Source organism: Panthera onca, chromosome F1 (genome assembly GCF_046562875.1).
Source record: "Panthera onca isolate mPanOnc1 chromosome F1, mPanOnc1 haplotype 2, whole genome shotgun sequence".
NCBI lineage: Eukaryota > Metazoa > Chordata > Mammalia > Carnivora > Felidae > Panthera > Panthera onca.
Genome location: NC_138355.1, coordinates 22501572 through 22524665, shown reverse-complemented (window position 1 = coordinate 22524665; position 23094 = coordinate 22501572). Strand labels below are relative to the sequence as shown.

Here is a 23094-nt window from a genome sequence, read left to right as displayed (position 1 = left end):
CGATGGATTACTGCCCTCTTAGCAACACTGCTGTGGGGTCTTTCCTCTGCACATCACAGAAGGGTGAAGAAGTGACCCGCCTCTGACGCCAACCTCAAGGACAGGAGGGCTGTGTGAGGTCTGGGCTCGAAAAGTGTTTTACATTTCTCTTTGGCATGGCTTGTCTGTTCCACATAAGCCCGAGAACATCTTTAGAATTCTGAAGTGTTTTGGGAACACACAGAGGAAAAAATAAAATCTGTTTAAGATTCAGCACAGGGGTTCAGAAGCATAACAGTCCAGGCAAGTCACCACTTGTCAATAATTTTTACATAATAGAAACAGCTTTATTGTTTCTTTTGGTTACGTAAATAAAAATGTTTCCTTGAAAAAAGTTGAAGCATACATAAAATGATGGAGAATAAAAATCAAAGTCAGATGGCATTCCAGCACCTGGAGACATCTAATGAACACTTCGTAAACTTAACATGTGCTTCTCTTTAAGCACACACACCATTCGCATACAGATAATTTTATAGGAATGGGATGTAACAAATGCTGCTTATTGTGAAGGCTTGCAAAAAGTTACTTGCGCCCTCATCCATTGCCCATGCAAATTCTCTCCCTCAAGCAAAGGAAATGTTTTAACTGCCCGGTATGTGTCTTTTATATACTTTTATCTATGCACATACACAAATACTCATATAATTACATATATATATATATATATGTGTGTGTGTGTGTGTGTGTGTGTGTGTGTGTGTATAAGGTCCCAGGAAGGGAGATTCAGTGATAGCATATTGGATAATATCATCTCAAAGATGTCATAACAACCCGAAATGGGATAATATATACTTTTTTTTTGCTTGGTTAAAATGCTATAGAAACCCCTCCAAGTCAACTGCTGTATCTCTAACTTATTTGTTACTAGATATCCTAATAGACCATGACATAAGTGTTTCATAATATATTCAACCATTTGCCTATTGATGAGCATTCACTTTTTCATTTTTTTAAATGAAATTCACTTCACTCCAAGCTCATGATGTTTAAATGAACTAAACTCTATAATACTGATTCAAAGTCTCCAAATTTTACTTTTTCAGTTTCTAATCCTGATTTTTTTTTTTTTTTTTTTTTTTTGTCAATGATTAACTCACTTTCATGAGTGTTTAGAAAGTCAACCTAATATTTAGACGCACGAAGGAGGACGTGCACTTTCTTTCTCTGATTTCAGGTAGTGGCGTCTTTTACGAAGACCTTCTCAATATGGTGGTCAGATCATGTTTCCAGCCTCAGGATCTACATAGAAAATCATTCCGTTGGGAAACTGCTGCTGAAGCAGAAAGGTTCTGGGCGGCTGACGTGGCATCAGTTCACACTGTCTGCCAGCTGTGAGTAACAGCAGGCTGTCTTGATGGGATATGGCAGAAGCAGCAACAGCAGCCGCTCCTGGTTTAGGGGCAAGAGATGTAAGTACTTATTTTCACCATTAACCAAACCAAACTCAAACTGAAGAATGCTAAGGGGGAATACAATTCCCACGAGAGACTCTTCTAGCAGATTCATTTGAGAAGCATTTGGTCTCAACCAGAGTAGAAAGGCATCAAGCTGGCACATGGTTTTCAGCAAAATGAAGAACCTCACAGGGTCTTGTCTTACAAAACAAACTTCAACTGTGGCTAATGCTGCTTTCAAACTCCTTAAAGTGCCTGCATACTGCCGCAGGGGCTGTCCCCTGTGGGATGGCATGCATTGCTAATGTGCAAAGAGAACCTGGGATTTCAACTTGCATAAAAATTTTAGGCAGGTTTGATTGTGGGGAGATGGAAGGAGCCCTCAGCAGTTACAGTGTTTGGGGCAGAGAAGGGAGCCTGTTAAATATTTTAAGGAGGATTCAGGTTGGTTAGGGCTGACTTGGACGCAATGTGGAAACTTCTGTTCTCAAGCTCTATAGATGACTTGGGGTGGGGTGTCTGCCAACCCAATGACAAATGAAACCCTGGCATGGACCCCTTAGCAAGAAGTGGCTCTACAGTTGCTGTTCCCAAGGCTTCCACCCTGGAAGGCGTGTCCAGAGTCTCTGGTATTTGCAGAGTTCATAAACCATGTGTTTATGGGTTGGTGATTTTATTTTTCTTTCTGTTCTGTTGAGACCTTTTACTCCGACGTTTATCTCTGCATGACCTCTGCATATCTCACAGATGACCAACAGCGATCCACCCTGAGTGTGGCTAACTGACTAACACAGTTTTGCTTGTCACCTCTCTGCTGGGGACAGCTAAGTGAACTATGTGAAAGAGGTTCCTGGCCCTGGGGAGTTTGCTGCCCAGCAGGAGAAACAGATGTTAGGAGAGGACAAAAGAATAGTGGGTGGGGAGTCAGGAGACCTGGAATCGGGTCCTGGCCTCGATCCCAATTAACCATATGGCCCTCTGGGCTTCAGTTTGTGTACTATGAAATGAGTGGGCTGGAAAGGATAACCTCTTCAGTAACTGATTCCTCACCTAGTGTGAGTTTTCCCTTGCTGAACAGATTTTCACACGGCCTTAAATTTGCTCCACATCTAATTTGGGAACAGGGCTGGGAGGACCTTTATTTATGAAACAGGCCTCACTTATCACCAACCAGGCTTTATCAGATTGTGATTGTTAGGTAATAGAAACTTGAAGGAGCCTCCTGGATGGGCCCACTTACAATGTGATATTGGTAGGAGGAAAGGTTGCTTCCAAGAAAGAAGTCCTAAAGGTAGCAATTCCATACAGATTCATCTTAAATATCTGAGTTTCTATTTTCAAATGGTTATTGATCGGGACCAGTTACCTTTTCAACTGCTGCTGATCTTTGAGGGGGAAAAGACACAAAAGCCTGACACGAAGGAAAACGAAAACTGCTTGAAATAGGTGTGATTCACAGGCTACAGCTTGAAAGAAATTAAACTGAGTGAAAAATAAGCCAGGCTGTGGTTTCAAATAAAATAGAAAAAATACCATTAAAAAAAAAGAAGAAAGAAAAAATTAGAAAATATCCACCATTGGTGACTATGCAGTGCATCCTTAGCTTCCTGAAATCTATCACCATCAGCTCAGTCAGTTTTGGCCTTGGAAATTGTGGGAGTTTCATTAACATGTTTTAATAGAATGATGGATCACATGAATTTCTTTTTTTAAAAAATCAATTTCTTTGATATAATTAGTATGCATACTTTCCCCCCTCCCCCCGCCCCCATCAGCTTTGCCTAGCCTCACTCACAAAATTAGCCACATGGTCATTCTTATGTCCCTCACTGCCCTCTCTCTCCTCAATGGCGTAAGTATACTTCCTGACCCCTGAGTAATCCCTTCTCTTGGGCTATGAACTCCATACCCATTGGCCTCCTGGGGGACCACATCCATCAGTCATTCCCTTTATTACCCCATCTCTTCTGTCTCTTGTCTAATTGGCTTTCCACTATAGTGTCTCCCATTTTATACCAACCATCCAACCAATCAGCCCAGTGAACAACCCCTCAGGGTTTCTCCTCACCGTCTACCCTTTTCAGATCATTCTGCCCACCCTATGGGATCCAGGGAATGCTTTCAAGTTCTTATAGAACTTGATCTCTTACTGCATTTTTTCTCTTTACCTCTTCCTCTTTCTTGACATGCTATCCTTCCTTGATTTTCTTGATGCTGTTCTAACTTATATCTTCTCAGTTCACACGGACTTCTTTTTCTCTGATTTTACCTTAAGTTATTATTATTATTATCATTATTATTTGAAATCTGCGCTCTTCCTCAACAGTCTCATCCATATCCATGATTTTAATTATGACTTGGGTGCTGATAACACCTAAATCAAAGCACATACAAATCTTTAGGAAAGAAGCAACATACAAACAAATCTCACCCACCACAAATGTGAGTTCCTGCAGACTTCTCTCAGGAGCTCCTGACTCATTCACTGCCTGAGACACCTTAAGGACATTGTCCGGCAGGCAGCTCCATTTGCCATGGCCACCTCAACTTTCCTTTCCACACAAAACCTGCTTCTTCCAGTTAAATACATTTCAGTCTTCATCAGGGACATCACCAAGCCAGAGCTGTGTAAATTCAACTAACCTAAAATTCATTTATTCTGCTTCCTCATTCTCTCTCGAATCTGACACCCACCCCTGCTCACACATGCCTTTCCACCAGCGCTTTAGTTTGGTTTGCATGGACTTTAAAAAGAAGGATGTTGGCAACTGCCTCTTAAGGCTCACCCTGCCTTCAGTCTGGCGCTCCCCAAACCATTCTTTACATTGTGACTTGTGTGATTTTTTAAAAATGCTCCTCATAGTATTCAGCAAAAAATCCCAGACCTTCATGACTCATTCCCAGCTTGGCCATACGGACTCTTTTCTCCCATTTTCCTGAATAGGCATTACCCTCTAGTCCAATTGAATATGGTGGGTCACCAGAGCCTGCCCAGCTGAACATCCCCTCCATGTCCTTGTACCTACTGATTCCTCTTCTGGAACCACCCCCATGCCCCAATTCACCCTGTTAAGTGCTAATTATCCAATAAGGTTTCGTGAATGTTTCTATCTCAGGAAGCCTTGCCTGAGTTGGCTGTCTTTCCCGGATCATATAATAACTTTTGTAACAATTATCATATTTTATTAAAGTGATTAATTTACTATATTTGCCTTTTCAGTTGATGGTAGAAATCTAAGAAATAGAATTGTGTCTTATTTCTGTATCCCTAATGCCTACAGCAGCATGAGGCACATAATTTTTCTTCAGTAAACTATTATTGAATGAATGAATGGTAGACAGATGGCTGTCTGTGGCTTTAAGCTGATATTCTATTATCTCAGTCAACTCAATGGGAAACACATTTCTTTCTCAATAGTCCAAGTGTAAGTTTGGGGAGGATGCTTCTTGGATGTGTCCCTGGGCATGTGCTAATTGCTGAATTAATCACTGTAGCCAGGGAGCTGCGAGACTCTTACTATCTAGGTATGAATTTTGTTCATTGTTAGAGAGAGGGATATGGTCAGTCCCATACATGCTATATAAACTGATAGAGGCAGGGAAGTTCATCACAGAAAAACTGATGATTTATTACCAGAAGCCAGAGGATAGGATGCTCGGCAGCTACAGCCCATGTTCGCCATATTGTGTGCAGACAGTCTAGGTATTGGGGAGAGCTGGGGCTGCACTTTGCTCCATGTGGCTGGCTGAGGCAGCTAAGAGAGTTTCTTCAGTCTCAGCTCATATCACTGCTGTCTTAGTCTGCTTCACCATTAGATGGTGGATTATAAACATATGGGTGGGTTATGAACAATGGGAAATTATTCCTCACAGTTTTGGAGGCTGGGAAAACTAAGATCAAGGTGCTGGCAGATTCGGTGTCCGGTGAGGGTCTGTTTCCTGGTTCATAGGCGACCTGGTTCCTCTGAGTCTTTGTGTGCACTGTGTCTTCACATGGCAGAAGGGGCCAGGGAGCTCTCTGGGGCTTCTTTTAGAAGAATCCTAATCCCATTCAAGAGAGCTTTATCCTGTGGCCTCATCACCTCCAAGGCTCTACTTCCTAGTACCTTCTCACTGGGGATTAGATTTCAACATACGAATTTTGGGAAGACACAGGCATAGTCCTCAGCAACTTATTTTTGTATTCTAGGCTCCAACCACACTACACATAAAACCCACTGATGATATGCCGAAGACACAGGCCCTCCTTTGTCTCGGAGCCATTTTAATATCCCTCCTTCTGTGGGGAACACATTCTCTCTTGCTCTCCTTCCCCTACTTCCAGGCTAATGTACTCAGTTTCTCACCCATTTCCTGGTTATTAAATAGGAGCAGGGACTCTTTTGGGTTCCTTTGGCCTAGTCCTTCTGTTTTATTAGAGAAACTATGTAGAGTCAGCTGATATAGGAGAAAGCATTTTTATTACAATAAATAATGAACTCATATTTGTCTCACATATTATTTGTTGAATGATGGAAATAATTATTTTCACTCTAGGGGTAAGGCTATATACTCCAGTCAGTTTCATTTAATGACATCATTCATTCAACAAATGACACGGGGACCAGCATGAGGTCATGGTGTCATACTGTCAATGTCATGGTGCTTGCATCTTTAGCGAGAAAGGAAATATTCTCAGGAAGCTTGTACGGAAACTACATCACAGAAACAATGTTGGGAAAGGCAGTAAGTATTTACTCAGCATGCCAAGACTTTCTAATGCTCATTTATGGGATCCTCCCAGAAAATAATGAACTTTGGCCATCTCCCTTGTGATACCTGCAGACATTTATGCTTAGAAAAGAAACTTCTCCATCATCTTGACATGCCCTTCAGTGTCCTCCAGAAACTGAAGTTTGAACTTTGTTTTTTGGCATCATAAGTGGCTCCTCTGGAAATTGCCCTGATGTGCTAAATTGAGCATTAGAACAGCACTCCTGGGGATCTTTGCTATATCTGCAGTCACTTATTCCAAACTGAGAGAACAGGGACATGAGCGCCACCAAAATAAGTGTGTGCACTCACGCTCTGCACAGGCAGAGGCTATTTCTGTCCATGGAACAGTGGGCAGAGGAGGAGAACCAGCAAAGTGTTATGCACCTTGTTAGTGTTAGTGTTAGTGTTAGTGTTAGTCAGTTATGCTGACTAACAAATGGGACGAGGAGAAAATACAGGAATTAATCTTTGAGTTCTTATTTTTATGACTATATCTATAACAGGTTGAATGAACCTATTTACACGGATAGATAGCTTTGAAGATTGTAATCATTGTATTTCCATAGAATAGATTTCTGAATAATTGCATTTTTGTGTTAAATATGTCACAAGGCTATTCCTAACCAGAATGCTTTTCATTTAAAAAATGTTTATTTGTTTATTTAGAGAGAGAGCATGAGCAAGAATGAGCAGGGGAGGGGAAGAGAGGGAGGGAGAGACAGAATCCCAAGCAGAGGCTCTGCGCTCTCAGTGCAGATGTGGGCCTCGAACCCACAAACCATGAGATCATAACCTGAGCCGAAATCGAGAGTTGGATTCTTGACCAACTGAGCCACCCAGGCGCCCTCTAACCAGTATGCTTCCCCGAGCAAAACTTTGACTAGAAGTCCTGTGGTTGATTTTCCTCCACTTGATGACGTACTCACACTATGTGAGTTTGGTGAAATCTCCTACACTTTCTGGTTTTGCTTTTATTGTCCTCAAACCAACACACTCTCTACTGATGCCACTGGGTAATGAAAACAATGAACCAAAGATGGGCATCTCTGGGGAAAACACGTTGTGAATGTAATGGATAATTACGGTGAGAGAGAGAGGGAGGAATACAAATAGAAACCAATAGTCTCAGATTCGATTCTAAGCCAATAATAAAGAACAGTTAAGATAAAAAACTAAATATGAACTGCAGTAATGAAGACTCAGTAAGAACATATACCCTGAAGAGCGTAGAGACTAACTCTACTGCTGTTCTCTCTGAAACAATGACATTAACAACAAGCATTTGTTGAACGCTTCATACATGTAGGTGCTGCGCTAAGTGCTTTTCCTAGATCATGCATGTATTTATTCATCAAATATTAATTGAACACCTATGACATACAATGGGCTGTACATTATCTCATTTATCCTGCCACAACCTTGTGAAGATATCTATTATTATGCAATCATTTAACAAATGAGGATGCTTAGCCTGAGATGTTAAGTAATTGGCTGGACGTCTTCCAGCGAGTCATGTAGGTTTTGGGACTCAAACCCAACTCTGACCACAAAGCCTGAGCTCTTGACTGCACCATAGTCACAAGCATGGCATGTCACGCTTTTTAACAAATGTAAGGAACCTGGAAAAGGGAACGGCAAAGATTTTTTGAAAACCCACTTCCCCCTTTAACAATCACTTTGGTGTCTGTCCATAGTTCATTTCATTTCATGCACATTACAGCCCTGTGATGTACTTTCTGGACTTCATTTTAAAGATGAGGAAACTGGGTCTCATAGATAATCAGTGATTTTTCCCCCCCTGAGACACATGGCTGGGAACTGGCATAATTAAACCTAAATCCAAATTTCAATTCCTATTTTCTTTCCGCTGGGACTTTGCTACTCAAAATGATTGAGGGAAGGAAATTTAATCAGGAAACATCAGTGGGACTGGGGCTGTGTAACCTGGAGAGGAGAAGGGGGCTGAGCGGCATGACCGCTTTCCCCAGTTCAAAGAGTTCAAAGGAGAGCTTGAATCACACATGTGTGTTCTACATCAGGAAGGGCATCCTGACTCTAAAATATTGGGGTGGGTTTCCATAAGGAGCCCGAGGACTCACCTTCATTGGAGAGCCAACTCTTCCTGCCCCAGGTAAACCGAGAGAGTCGCAGAACTCCTGGGCACCCTATGGAGTCTTATGTGGTAGAGAATCTGAATCCAGCCACGGAGCTTGGGGGGGCCAAGGGTCTGTGCTGTGAGTGAGGACTTGGCCCGAGTCTCCCTGGCATGGATACTGCTTCACCTGCAGGGATGGATGCTTTTTAGAGATTCTTTCCAGCTCATCAGTATGTGTCTGGATGTCTGTTCTTGTTCAGAATGTGTCTCTCAAACGTTTCCAGTAAATGGCAGGGAGCGATCTGGGGGTGCAGGGCATGTGCATGGAAATGTGTGAGCGTGCGTGCATGTGTCTATTTGTCCTACTGCAAGTGTGAGATTTCTTTGGAGTCTCATGCTTCATAGTAAAAATTAATACAAATGTGAGTTTTATTCCTTGATATTCAATAATACAATATTTGTATTTGCTCAAACTTAAAATACACTTTATTTTATTAAAACATTTTTTTAATGTTTATTTATTTTTGAGAGAGAGAGACAGCGTGAGCGAGGGAGGTACAGAGAGAGAGAGGGAGACACAGAATCCGAAGCAGCCTCCAGGCTCCGAGCTGTCAGCACAGAGCCAGACGCGGGGCTCGAACCCACGAACTGTGAAATCATGATCTGAGCTGAAGTTGGATGCAACTGACTGAGCCACCCAGGTGCCTCTAAGATATATTTTAAAATTGCTTATAACTTAAAATTGGTGCTTATCCTGTGGCATCCTGCACCGTCGCTGGGGCTGCACGTACTGTGCTGCGGTGTGAGAAGCATTGGGCTGTGCATTGTTGAAGTTTCTAATTCTGATGATCTTGCTTTAACTCATTCCTTTTGTCCTATGCAGTATTTGACATCATTTCTCTATTTTCCCCTGATCTCCTGGCTCAAAGGGGGGGGGGGGGACCCACTGGATTAAGAACCTGTAGATTTCCCAGTGGTAATAGATACTCAATTAATCCCTTACTAATGATTTGTGCATAACAGTTCCTAGGCACTTTACAGCATTTCCAGGAAAATAACATTTATTGAGCATTTACTATACACCAAACATTTTGTAGGTTTTAATCTCATCAAACCCTTATAATACCTCTGTGAGTTAGCTTCTGTTATTATCCCCGTTTCACAGATGATGAAAAGGAGACAGACTAACTTGCTGAGTTCACGCAGCCAGGAGGTAGGGGAGCTGGAGCTGAGATTCACTTCCCAGGCAGGCTAGTTATTCTGGGGTCACCGGAATAAGTTGTCCTGCTCCTCTGGGGAATTCGGGTCCTATTAGCCTTGCTGGCTCGGAGAACACACTGAGCATATTACAGCCCTTTCTTCTCGTTAGTGGCTGTGTGAGTCACCTCAGCCTGTTGGCACTTGGTGTGAGGTCAGAAGTCACAGATCCATCTGCCCCCTGGGATTGGGGGCATCAACAAAACGGGGTGGAGGGTTGGAGAGAGGGGAATGTGGACCACCTCCGCCAGCCCAGGCTCATAGGGAAGAATGGGGTAATTCTTTCTCTTGAGTGATGTACTTCTTGGCTCTTGGCAGTGGAGGTGGATGTAGGGAGGGCCAGTTTGCAGGCAGCCGGGCAGGTGGCATTTAAAGGAGCTCTTGTACACAGTGTTCCTCGCTCCTGTAGGAAATCTGCTTTGTGCCCAAACCTTCACTTCACTTGTGGTAAGAGCAACAGCAACAGTCCCGGGGTTGGCAGGTGGCTCACGGTGCCTGTGCCAGGCTAATTGTCTCTGGCCCTCGGACCACACTTTCCTGGCACGCGGTCTTCCTGGTAACTGGAACTGCTGACTGGCACGTGCTGTGCTGAAGGAAGGGGTCAAAGCCTTGGCAGCCAATGACCGGCCGCGGCCACGAGGCCCACATCTCCAAGGCTGGCTCCAGGTGGTAGCTTTGCCGCAGTCAGGGGGCTGCTCTGTGTCCAACCTTCGCCCCTGGACTCATTCTTAGAGTCACAGCCAGGAGATGCCTGCGAGGAGAGCCTCGGCGTCTCAGATGTTGTTGGGGATGCAGGTGTGGACATTATCCAGTTATTCCCGCTGTTACGAAGAGGGTTTTTTGTTTGTTTTTATTATTGTGATTTAATGTTCTTTTTTTTTTTTTTTTCCACCTCCCCCTTGGAGCACGTCTCTTAAGCATCTGCGGGGACCTCACTTTAACAAGGTGTGCAGATGATTTGCATCGGTTTCTGTCTCCTTTGTGTCCCACATGCCATCCCTTTAACCACTCTCTGGTCAGTCCCCTTAACTCACTGCCTCAACGTTCTCTTTTCCTTTCTCTAGAAAGCCTGTCTCAGAGTTTCGTCCTCTATTCAGGAGGTGGAAACTACTGGGTGGAATCTGACGGTTAGACTACTGCTGCCGTCGGCTTAAGGTGTCCACTCATATACAAAGAAACTCTTGACTGAGCTCGTGTCATGTGTCAGGCACCATGCTAGGCACGTGGATTGTCACGTGGAATGGAGCACAGCTGGTCAGTGTGCCCATGGAGCTTCAGGTCTAATGACAGCTGCATTTCCAATGTGCTTGTTCCTCTGAGCCCATGTTCCTGTTAAAGCCCACTCCCACTTTCCACACTGGCTGATGCAAACCCTCCTAATGTTTCTCGAGTCTGTTACCAAATCCTCCCTGATCTCCAGCCAATGGAACTTGGCAGTCCATTCCACAGAGAATTCTCCATATCTGGTGCCTTTATGCACAAGCCTCTCCCCATGTGTGCCCATCTCCACCCCCATCCCTTTCTCAAAGAAGAGGTGTCCTTCCTCTTAGCGAGTTCACTTTGTGTTCCTATACTCTGGATCCCATATGAGCAGCCTCTTTGGGGATTTATTCCTTTAGAAAGCGTGTTTCCTTTCTCTGTCTCTATGGGAATCAGCATATAACTCTCTTTGGTCTTGTCCACACTACAACAGCTCTTCAGAGCTGAGTGCCCACGGCAGCCCCAGCTTTTGCCCCTTTTCTTCGCATCCAGTCTTCTACATACACTGATTTGACTTTCAGTCTCCTTTTTCTTACTCTCCACTCTCTGTATGAGTGACTTCTGTGTCGAATACCTCACTCCCTTGACCAGAGTTCTACCGAAGTTGGCCGTGTTATGATCATCAAATCTCCTGGTTAAATCCACTGACGCCAAGAACACTTCCGCCTGTTGCCTTTTTCCACATTTCCCTGAAGTTTGGCATTGTCGACCGCTCTCCTACTTTTGAAGCCATCACCTCCCCTGGTTCCTGAGACACCATCTACCCCTGGCTGTCTGCCTACCGTTCTGACCCTCCTTATTCTTCTTCATGGGCTCCTCTTCTGTATCCAGCTGTGGGGGGTTGGTGTTCCTCAGAGCTCCTTTCTAGGACCTGTCTTCTAATTCTAAGCATTTTTAAGGCAATACTACCCATGCCTATGGCTTCAATCACCATGTCTCCCTCCTCAGACCTCTCTCTTGAGCTCTAGACTCTTAGTGTCTACTAGTTCTTGACCACTGATTACCTCTGACCACGGGCCCCTCAGTTAGCAAGTCCGACACTGAAGTCATCATCTCCTTACCAAGCTGGCTCTTCTTCCAAGATTATTATCCCCCCAAAAAAGACAGTGTGGTCCCCTCTCTATGGCCTAGAAACTTGGAATCGTCCTTTACTTCTCTTTCTTCATTTCATATATTCAACAGAGTATCATTTCATGTCGATTCTATTTTATAAATATAAATACATATATATGTATATATATTGTATTTCTCTCCTCTTCTCCATGTTTGGATGTCTACTGCTCCACTGGACTGAAAGCTTCTATAGGGCAGGGATTATATGTTATTTATCTTTATCTCCTATGAATATGACAATGCTGGACATATAGTGGATGTTTAATAAACATTTGTGTAGTGAATGAATGACTTCTGGAATTTTCTTTCCAGAAGAGAAGACTGAGCACAGTTAACCAAACTTGGACACTGCCCCATTTTAGCGTAACTGTTGCATAGGGGTGCATAATTATTGCTGACATGACAATGACACATTTGGGCATAGCACTGATTAAAAATAACGTTAGTTGATTTTTTTCTTTAAAAATAACATGTTTATTGTAGAAAAGTTAGAAGAGAAAAAGAACATCATCCACAATTCCATTATCCAGACAAACAGTTACTGTTAATCTGTTGACATAGGGCCTCTCAGTTTGTTTTCTAAATTTTCACTTTGAGTAAAGAAATTGGGTCAAGCCTGAGGCATGTCTCAGCCACTGAGTTGTCCCGTGCAAGAGTAAGCAGTAATTAAATCATAGTGCACACAGCTTCGTGGCAAATCTGACCTGGATCTAGGTGGGTGTTCACATCCACCAGCACTAATCTGGTGGGTAGAGATTAACAGCATTATTAGCAGTGATGATACTTTTGTTAGATGTCAAACCAGGGTAGTTATTCCTGTGAAAAGCAAGATTTTCATCAGTGGTCTGGCATTTGGAATGGGGAACAGAGACTGGGAAAGGAAATTCACATAAATTAGCAAGCAGCCCGGGCTCCAATTCCAGTGGATAGTAGGAATGAAGAGCAGGAATCAGACATGAGGACAGGACACGCGGGGAAGGGATAATGTGAAATCTGTAGCTGTTCCAGCATGAGGAAGACTACGGGATGATGCAAGGGCATTGCCAAGTACTTGGGGTGTCAGGACTAATTTTAGCCCACCTCCTGGTGCGGACGAGATGTGAATGTACTGTCAAGCTGGACAAATCTGGTTAGAAACCAGGAGGAATTGAGCAGCCAGGTTGAGAGACTTAGTAACTGTAGATATGTGGGGCTGGTAAAAGCAGGGATTAATAAATCCCAAACCTTTGGAGTGGTGAGATCTATTTCATTCTATGATCTATTTCATTCTATGACCCATATAGCTGTTATATGCCATATGTCGAGATAAAATAATTAAAGCTAATTAAAATTAATTTTGGTTGGTGAGTGTTTGAAGAGTTTCATAATAACTCTTGAGATAATTAGAGATGCTTTGGGATGTCACAAAAGGAGCATTTGGAATAACTGGGCTAGATGTTTAAACCAGAGATGTGCAGTGAAAGCTAGTAACAGAATGATAATTCTGTAGTTGGAAGAACACTGAATCAGGAAGGAGGACTTGGGGGCTGTTCTCCGTATGCTGTTAAACTGGCTCTCTGAAATCAACAGCAACCACCTTGCTTTGTAGCATTTGGGGGTTTCTGTGTAAAATTTCCCACCAGGGTGGATTCCAGATTACCAACGGTTTAACTACTGGCTCACACAATTCCTGAATATTTAAGAATCAGCTCTTGGAAGCCTGGTGCAAGGGAACTCCCAACAGACCATTGTAATCCTGACTGAGTGTCCAGTTAGCTTTGTGATCTTGGGTAAATCAGTTCACTTCTCAGGATCTTAGTTTTACTATCAGTAAAGTGAAGTCACTAAAATAACCTCAAGGTCCCTTCCAGAGTTGGCATTCCAGTAATGTAGCTGGTGTTAAGGGTAGGACTACCATCGTGTCATAAGCCAAAAGAGTTACATCAGATTTTCATGAATGCTATTGTGATGTGCTGGAACACATAATTTGATACCTGGGTCTGTGTCATAATCAAACCTCTTCCGCTTCCTGCTGTTAATGTGTATGTCGTTCGCTAGTATTTCTTTTTAGGAGGGTTAAAAATGGCAGTACAGCCAACAGCTCACCAGTGGGAGTAAGAAACCATTACCAGGGTCAGAGAATTCTACACCCAGTTCGTTGGCAGGCCCTAGGAGTCGGCTGAGGGTCTGAGACAAAATCGTATAGTTTAGGGACATCGCCTTATCTGACCATGAGATCCACCCGGGTGGTCTTCCCTAGACTAACAACAGAAGAGGGTAACCTGCTCTTGCTTTTTGAAGTCAAGGCCTGTGTCTTTCATAGTTAAGTGTCTCAAGTCCTGGTACATAACAGGGCCCCAGTAAGTATTTGTTGAAAGAAAGAATAAGTGATTTGAGGCTTTTAGAACAAATTCTGAATTTTTAAAAATTTTTCCCCAGCTTTATTGAGACGTAATTGAAATATAACACTACGTAACCTTAAGGTGTATAACATGATGATTTGCTGAATTTTAAAATAGTAATTCACAAGTGGACATGAGCTTCTCCGTGTCTGCCTGAAGAAATGCATTTTTTAAAGACAAAAAATTGTTTTCTTTTTGTAATAGAAAACTGACCGGTGCCTTCAGTTCGATACATTTTCCTTCCATCGGACAACACAAGTGATTACACAATCAAGAACCCGACAGGGAGAAACATGAATGAGAAAAACCCAAACCAGACAAACCAGCTGTTTACTACCCACCAGTGAGTGTCTGCCTGCCTCAACCAGTGGAATTAGCTTATTTTTTTCATTAAAAAAATTTTTGTTTTTTAATTTTGGAGAGAGAGTGAGAGACCACGAGTGGGAGAGGAAGAGAGAGAGAATCGTAAACGGGTTCCACGCTCAGCACAGAGCCCAACGTGGGGCTCCACCCCACAACCTTGGGATCGTGGCCTGAGTCAAAATCAAGACTCGACACTCAACTGACTGAGCCACCCAGGTGCCCCAGCTCATGTGTTTTGAAAGGAAAAGATCATACTTATTTATAAAGCATATATATTTCTCTATCAGGTGCCACTTTACTAACATTTAATCCTCATAGTGACTCCCACAAGCTAAGTATGGTTATTTCCCTTTTAGAGAGGAAGAAACTGAGACTCCGAGAGGTTGAGCATTAGGGCCGCCAGTTGCAGCGCCATGAGTCAATGCCCCAAAGGTGGTGCTCTTCTCACAGGCCAGGCGGCCTCAGGCTTTCTGGATTTCCTCTCCCTGCTTTCTCGGTTCCTTGTTTGCTCTGGGATTTGGATGTAAGTCAATCTGGCTCAGCCCATGACCAGGCAAACAGAAGCACCAGCCTCCGACAGGGTTCCGAGCAAATACGCCAAGTCAGGCCTGTCCCAGGCTGGGGTATCCGGGCTGTACTTTGCCCTAGTGAATCAGCTCCATGGAAGCCAGGCGGTTGCAACAGATAACTGACTGGCTGTAGGTCTGAAGGCCAGGTAAGTCTTGGTAGATGTGGCGCCTGGACTTTGACATTCTCCAAGAGGAGAGAGACACTTGTGGGCCTGGAGAGAGCTGAAGGAAGCCACGCTGACGGAAGGTGGGAAGCCGTCTGAGCAGGTGTGTGGGGATGCTCGCTCCCTTGCTTTCTTTCTCTTGGCTCAGCTGTACTGTCAGAATGGGAAAGTCAATATCACCCTTGCTGGGGCCAGGAGGGTCACTTATGTGAATGTGGAAGTGTGGCTTGTCACTGGAGATGTGATGCCTTCACTTTGAGAATCTTGGGTGCCTTTCATTTGGAGTCCTTTGTGGTTTTTTTTTTTAATGTTTATTTTATTTTTGAGAAAGAGAGAGCGTGAGCAGGGGAGGGGCAGAAAGAGAGGGAGGGAGACACAGAATCCGAAGCAGGCTCCAGGCTCTGAGCTGTCAGCACAGAGCCTGACGCGGGGTTCGAGCCCAGGAACTGTGAGATCATGACCTGAGTCAAAGTCAGATGCCCAACTGACTGAGCCACCCAGGTGCCCCTCATTTGGTGTCCATAATTATAACCTGAGGTCTAACCTATGGGAGTTGATATCTCAATAATAGAATGATGTGATTTCAGTGAAGAGATTGGGTTTTGTGCCTTCGTGGTTGGAGAAGGGCTGTCTAGTGAAAATATCTGGGGACAAGACAGGCAAAAGAGGCTTTCTTCATGTTGAGTTCACTTGTGTCCAAATAGTATTGAGTTCTATAGACCTTCAGGGAGGACCCAGGTGCCCTTTCACTGTGTTGGGGCACTTGGATTTTGCTGGGATTTTTTGGAAAAAGCTTTCATCGCACCTGACTCTTTTCAAGGGAGGGGGCTGACACTTTAGGAAGGAAGGTGGGAGTTTTTCTGAGCTGTGATAGATCTGAGGTGGAAGGCACTTCTGTGCCTTGCCCTTCTGGTATGTTCTGCTTACAGCTCTTGGCTCAGAGCTGTGGACCCTGGCTCCATGGCATTCAAGCAGAGTGATATCTTGATTTCAACATATACCCTTTGACCTTTTGTTCCGATATGATTTTTTTTTTTTTTTATATTAGGCTGGGAGTTTCAGGAGTGGGAGCAAATTAACCATATTTGATCCAAGTCTTTCAACCTAAAACAGTTCCCAGGAGAGAAAAAATGAGGTCTGATTGAGGTAATATATCCTCCTGCCATAAGAGAATCCCCAAGTCACCAGTAAGGGCTGACACATGCTTTCTCTTTGGAGGCAGCTGGATGCAGGTTCTTCTCCGTGACACGGGGTGGAGGAACTTGGAAGGCAGTATGTCTTCAGAGCTATTTCTCATTTTGAAGGATAAGTTGGGAAAATTAGTTTGATGCTAGGAGACCTTCAGATTTAAAAGTCTCCAGCCAGGAAGATTAGTGAGACATGGCTTTCTGGCTTGCCATGAAAGCAATCCCAAACTTGTCTCCCCTAGAGGAAGGGCAGGCAGGGCCACATCATAGGGCCCAGTTCTTCTAAGAGGTTAATTTAAGGATTCAGAAAAGATGTCTCTTGAGATCCATTTAAGCTTCTTTTTGTTTAGGAAATGTCTGCATCCATTCATACTGCCCTAATGTTATCTCTGATATCAAACACTAGCTACTTGTTTCATTGAACAATTACTATATACGAGGCAGTGTGTTGGGTACTTTTCATAAGTTGTCACTGACTCTGACAGTAACCCTGCAAATGAGTCGTTATGGTCCCCATTCCATTTCTCAAGGAAACTGAAGCTTGAAAAAAATGAACTAGCTAATAGGTGGCAGAGTTAGGATTTAAACTCTGGCCTGTCTCTATGCGCACTTACTTCTCTGATAGCAGGGGACCTCCACGGTAATTGTTGAATGAATAATTGCTGGTGGGGATAAATGAACAAACATGTATTTAGTTGGGATACTTTGATGATGTTTTGGAGCTTAATCTATGACTGTTCTCTGTCTCTCCTGCCTCCTACACCTCTTGTTGCTCCAAATATTCTTTTTAATTTTTAAAGCATCATCAGTATAATTGTCCAGCCTGTTATTTATTTCATGTGTCTGCTTGAGATTTTCCCCCAGATATCTCTATATCACTGCCCAGGTGTTTTGTTTCAGATAAAAGATTTTGAGGACTGTAGATGCTTTATTCAGAAAACCTAATCAATCATCATGTTTAGATATAAGCCTAAAATGATGTTTTTTGTTTTTTTTTTTTTTTTTGTCTGCAGGAACAGAAAATAATTACATAACTGAATAAAAACACGAGGGAAATTCTGAGGGTCAAGGATGGAATTTTGGGCTCCTCAGTGGCCACCTCAGCCATGGGGGAGGCCCACAGCACCATCAAAGGATCCAGACCGAGGGCTTCAGAGAGATGGAAACCATCGGCCCGTTCCTCGCTCTTGGTACAATGGAGAGAGGTACCATCAATGGCAAGACACGCACAGGAGCCCCCAGCCGCAGCAGGACCCCAGGACGGACAACCAGCAGCCCCATTATGCATCCAGGCCTGGGGAAAGGCATCAGCCTGTGTTGGGAGTTGACTATTATGAAGGTGGTTATCCCCGTCAGTTGTATTCAAGGTATGGCTCTCACGCTTGGAGTTCACCCAGCTCTCCTACGTGCTTCTCAGTAGATCGTTCTCTTCCTTCTTCCTTTTCCTTTTACTCTTCCTCTTTTTCTTCTTTTTCCTTCTCCACCCTATTACATTGACTTAGCCAAACACTTTCCCCTCCCAAATTGGATTTAGGTAACTGAAAATAGTATTTCCCTCCTTTTTGTTCTCTGGTGGGGCTTCTTAAAGAGGCAATCACAGCGTGACTGGGTGTTAGGGCCAGGGCAGAAAGTAGAAAGAATGATGGATCCAAGATAGCAGATGAGACCCTTTGACTCGGGGACGGCAAAAGGCAATATTGGTAGATTATGGAAAATTTGTCTTAGAGCTCCTTATAAAAACTTCTCAGTGTTGTTCACGCTGACACCACCAGCACCAAGAAGAGACTCAGTGCCTAGAACAGTAGTCAGCGTGTGACTGGCATACAGAAAAAATATGCATGGGATGAGTAAATGGGAACATTTAAAAAAAATGAAATTGACCTGAAAGAAAGCAGGTACAAGCTTGTAGTCTCCAGGTTCAGAATGAAGAGGTCTCCGTGAGGTAATGCTAGGAGAATCTGGAATTCCTGTTCGTGAATCCTGATTGATAACATAGGATTTAATATTTTATGGGATATTGGAAGTCGTGTATGTTTTACTTCAGCTTTTCCAGGTGGAGTGATATTTACCTGCCTACAGATTTCGGGTTGAAATTATGACGATTACTGTAAGCCTTTGCTCCATGAAATATTAAAGAATTATTAGTTAATAAAAAGACTAACAATGTGACATTCTTTCCTCAATCTGTTTTGTATTGTTGACTTCTCAAAGAAGGTATGTCGAGGACAGAGGCAATGAAAGCAGTCAGATTTAAGAGAGTCCAATGTGACTTCTTCATCTCATTTCCATCTGTAATATGCATGGGACTTACAATGGCCTGTTGGGTACCTACACAGTCATCTCAGGAAAGGATATTCTTTTTTTTTTTTTATAGCATATTTATTTATTTTGAGAGAGAGAGAAAGAGACAGAGACAGATATATAGAGGGACAGAGAGAGAGAGAGAGAGAGAACACATGGGGGAGGGGTGGAGAGAAAGAGGGAGAGAGAGAGAATCCCAAGCAGGCTCCGCACTGACAGCACAGAGCCTGACATGGGGCTCGAACTCAGGAACCGTGAGGTTGTGACCCAAGCAAAAATCAAGAGTCAGAGGCTTAACTGACTGAGCCACCCAGGTGCCCCAGGAAGGGGTATTCTAAGATAATTTCAGGGCAGGGTTTTCTAAAATAACATCATGTATTGTTGGATGTATGTATTTGAGGAGTAGGGGAAATCAAAGAGAACGAGACACTTGATTTTGCTCTAAAAATCCCAGCCTTGTTCTGAAATAAAGGCCCTCCTCCTGCTGATTCTGGATCTTCTGTTTATAGGATCTAGAATTAACTGCAATTTTAAAGCGGGTTCTAGACTGAGGTCACAGATTTGTCCTCTGAAGTTATTTAGTTTGTCAAGTCCTCCATTGGTTTCTCTTTTTACCATCCTTGAATGACTGACCTTTGTGATATTTTAGGCCAGGCATTGAGGATCCGTATCAAAGCTATCATTCTCCAACCCTGAGGGAAGAATATGCTTATGGAGATTATTACTACCACAGACCCCCGCAGCAGCTACAGGAAGAAAGAGGTATGGAATAATCTCCGAAGAGCCTTTGGGGTGGTGCAGCTGATCTGGTAGACAGGGCGTGCTCAGAGCCTCGTCTTGGCCATCCTACTTGGCTGAGGTAGAACCCCTGTCCTCACCCACTTCTCCCTTGGCCAGATGAGGCCACAGCAAAGACACTACTGCCAGATGTCTTGAGGGGAAGAGACAGAAAGGAGTCATTTTCCTTTGTATGTGTCAGTGATAGCCCTGAAACTATCATTATGTTACCAGTGTCATGGCTAGTTCGTACTTCGTCCACATTTTTTCCTCCACTCCACGTTACAGCCAAGATTACAGTCTCTGACCAAGTAACCGTGAAGTCAGTTCTTAACAATGAAGTTGTCAAGCGTGTGGCTGGGCTGTGATGAGTCTGACCGTCATTTACCTTGAGGGTGGCAGATATGCACCCACAGGAATTTATACTCTGCCAATACTGAGGCTTTAGGTATGTGTCGATGGCAGCTTCTGACCTGCCTGCAAAGAGAAATCTGTTTCAAAACTGAGAACGCACACACATGATCCCCATGATTATACAATTGTATGGAGCCAAGGTGGTTGATTCAGGAAGGACTGAGGAGCGTTCTGTTGACTCCCATTGTTAGCGCTCACGTCTCAATTTTATTCAATTTGGCAAACATGTTTTTATATCTCTGGTGCTCCGGTGACTCAGCCCCACAGCTCGCTGCTGTCTTCCTAAACTTTTAGGAATGGGAAATGACCTGTCTTGATCTTGTTTTCTCTGAGGGTGCAGTGCCAAGGCGAGAGAGTCCTTATATGTGGCAGGAAGATCACCGAGATCAAAAGTACCTCAGTGAGCATCATCACGAAAACCAGAATAGTCTGTAAGTGTGAAAGGAGAGGCCAGCTCAACACGATCCAGCCAAACTCACACTATGTTAGGCAAGTCTATGGAATCGGGTGCTCGTCTCTGTCTCCAGAACCCCCGTCTGCTTCTACTCTGGCCACGGGGTTGTGGGAGTAGCCCAGGGTGGCCCAGGCCAGCTGTCAGTGGAGTCTTAATTCTGAGAGGCAGCTCTCAAACTTGGGGTCAGCTGAGTCCTGTGAGGTTACTTGAGGTCCACCCTACACGAGAGCCTGGATTCCTTATTGGCCTCAGAACAGATGTGGCTTGGCCGAAGTTTGCAAAATCGGGTCCTGCCCGAGGCTGGGCTGTTTCTCCTCTGCCCACTCCTGTGCGCGGAGAATGGGATAGCCCCTGGGAAGGAGTGAGCAGAGAAGAGCATTTTACACAAACACCTGTTCTGGTGTCCTTCGGCCTGGTGCCTTGACCGTGTCTGACCGACTCACCAACCCAGCTGCTCTGATTTGAGTCATTGCAGGGTGTCAGGCTGCAGAGACCAGCCCTTCTCCACAGCGTTTGGGTTACTTCCAGTAACTGCACTGTGGAACCCAGGAGCTCCCGTTTCTCTGGTATTGATAGATTGGGGTGGCCGAGGGAGGACAATGCTCTTCCCTATGGCACACAGGCCACCTGACACTGCCCACGCTCTGCAGCAGAAGTCTGCAGCTCACTCTGGCTGGCTTGCCCAGGACCCCCCTCACCTGCTCCTGTGATTTTGCTGTAGATCCAAGAGTCGGAACTCTTATAAAGACAGTCCTGCTTCTAACACTAGGCCGGAGAGGCCTGGGGACCTGTTTCCGGAGAGTCTGCTAACGGGAACCCAGAAGAATGAGGTAATCTGAAGGGACACGGGGGCTGGTGGACTGTGACAGTGCATCATACCAGACAATGAAATAGGGGCAGGGCAGGGCAGGGCCCTTGGGAGTGGGGGTGGCCAGTGGCCAGAAGTCTGAGCGGTGACATCGTCCCCTTTCTATGGAGCCTCCACTCATACCACCTCCTTTCCTTGCCTTCCTGGGGCCCTGATCTGGCTCTTTGGCATGCGTGCGTGCGTGTGTGTGTGTGTGTGTGTGTGTGTGTGTGGCTGGATCAGGAAATGTCACCCAGGTCACTCTGAGGTGCTGGCAAAGAGGAGAGGCTGTCACTGGTACCCCAGTGGACTGGCAATTTGGTTTACCCAGCAAGTGGGGAGTTGCTAGACTCTCTGAATTCCGGTCTGAAAAGCAGAGCTTGGAACCTCTCTTGACTCTTCCAGTGCTCGCTTCTGAAATCTTACTGCGTATACCAGCTGGGTCACACAATGGTGTTCTTATATATTTTAAAAATAAACTTTTAATTTTAGAATAATTTTAGATTTTTGGAAAAGTTGCAAAGATACTGCAGAGACAAGCTATTGATTTTTGACAGTCTTATATCAATTTTGTTTCCACAATTAGATATGTATGATTTTTGAGAACATTTTCTCCTGTATACCTAAGGCTTAACAGTGCAGGGTACAGACTATGTGATATATGCCCATGGTATCATCAGAGAGCCTAAATCATTTGTCCAAGGTCACAGCAGCTAGGTGTCGATAAAACTGGGATTTGAAGATTTATTTTTTTTAATTTTTATTTATTTTTTTAAAGAATTTTTTTTAACGTTTATTTATTTTTGAGACAGAGAGAGACAGAGCATGAACGGGGGAGGGTCAGAGAGAGAGGGAGACACAGAATCTGAAACAGGCTCCAGGCTCTGAGCAGTCAGCACAGAGCCCGATGCGGGGCTCGAAATCACGGACTGCGAGATCTTGACCTGAGCTGAAGTCGGACGCTTAACCAACCGAGCCACCCAGGCGCCCCTATTTTTTTATTTTTAAGTAATCTCGACGCTGTGCAGAGTGTGGCTTGAACTCACAACCCCAAGATCAGGAGTCTTATGCTCTACCAACTGAACCAGCCAGGCGTCCCGACAAAACTGAGGTTTGAATTCAGGTCCCGTGGCCTCAGGGCCTACCCTCTTCCCACTAGGCCTTAATTCATTTTTTTTAGCCAACACCTGTCAATTAAATGATCACTTTTTTTTTCTTTCAACACATCCACATGCGGTGTATTTATTTGAAAGTTTCAATTTTGTTGCTTTGAAGGAACACTCGAGAGGACCATTTCTCTGAAAGTGCTTCTGATCCTTCCTGTGTGTTTTTATTATCTTTAACTTCCAGCCATCGCTGGCCAATGAGTCCAGCCTTCTCCGGCAGCATGAGTCTGGTCTCAGCTCTAGCGCCTACGAGCTCAGTCAGTACATGGGAGCTGACTCTGAGCCCTACGATCCCGTGGCGTCGGCAGCTTGGAGTCCAATTCAGGCTGGTGGGTACTGCCATGATCTAAGCAATTGGTTGAGTCTTGTGAGAAGAGGGCTGGGTGACAACCTCTTGGAAAGTCACCCTTCCCCTGCACTTCCAAGAGTGGACTGCGGCTGCCCCGTTTACTGCCAGGAGTTTCTCCTGGGCAGAGAGGCCACTGAGGCTCCATTTCTCACCTTTTCTCTTGTACTGGAGATTGCATCATAGCTGATTCTTGGAAGGGAACCCGG

At 44.3% G+C, this 23094-nt stretch overlaps 1 protein-coding gene across 10 annotated transcripts in view; it reads left to right on the top strand.

Annotated features, from left to right (window-relative positions):
• Window positions 1-1159: 1159 nt before the first annotated feature.
• The window catches only part of SEC16B (SEC16 homolog B, endoplasmic reticulum export factor), a 54707-nt gene continuing 32772 nt past the window's right edge, over window positions 1160-23094 (top strand). For 2 of the 10 annotated variants that reach the window (XM_060643598.3, XM_060643592.3), the window contains exons 1-8: window positions 1160-1451; window positions 14502-14640; window positions 15017-15496; window positions 17594-17947; window positions 19531-19643; window positions 20413-20503; window positions 21248-21356; window positions 22724-22868. In XM_060643598.3, the coding sequence (XP_060499581.3) occupies window positions 17652-17947; window positions 19531-19643; window positions 20413-20503; window positions 21248-21356; window positions 22724-22868 (754 nt within the window). In that variant the 5' untranslated portion in view covers window positions 1160-1451; window positions 14502-14640; window positions 15017-15496; window positions 17594-17651. Of the gene's footprint in view, window positions 1452-8814; window positions 8988-14501; window positions 14641-15016; window positions 15497-15740; window positions 16540-17593; window positions 17948-19530; window positions 19644-20405; window positions 20504-21247; window positions 21357-22723; window positions 22869-23094 lie in introns of those variants that run through there. The other 8 variants (XM_060643601.3, XM_060643600.3, XM_060643593.3 and 5 more) reach the window with 8 other exon arrangements.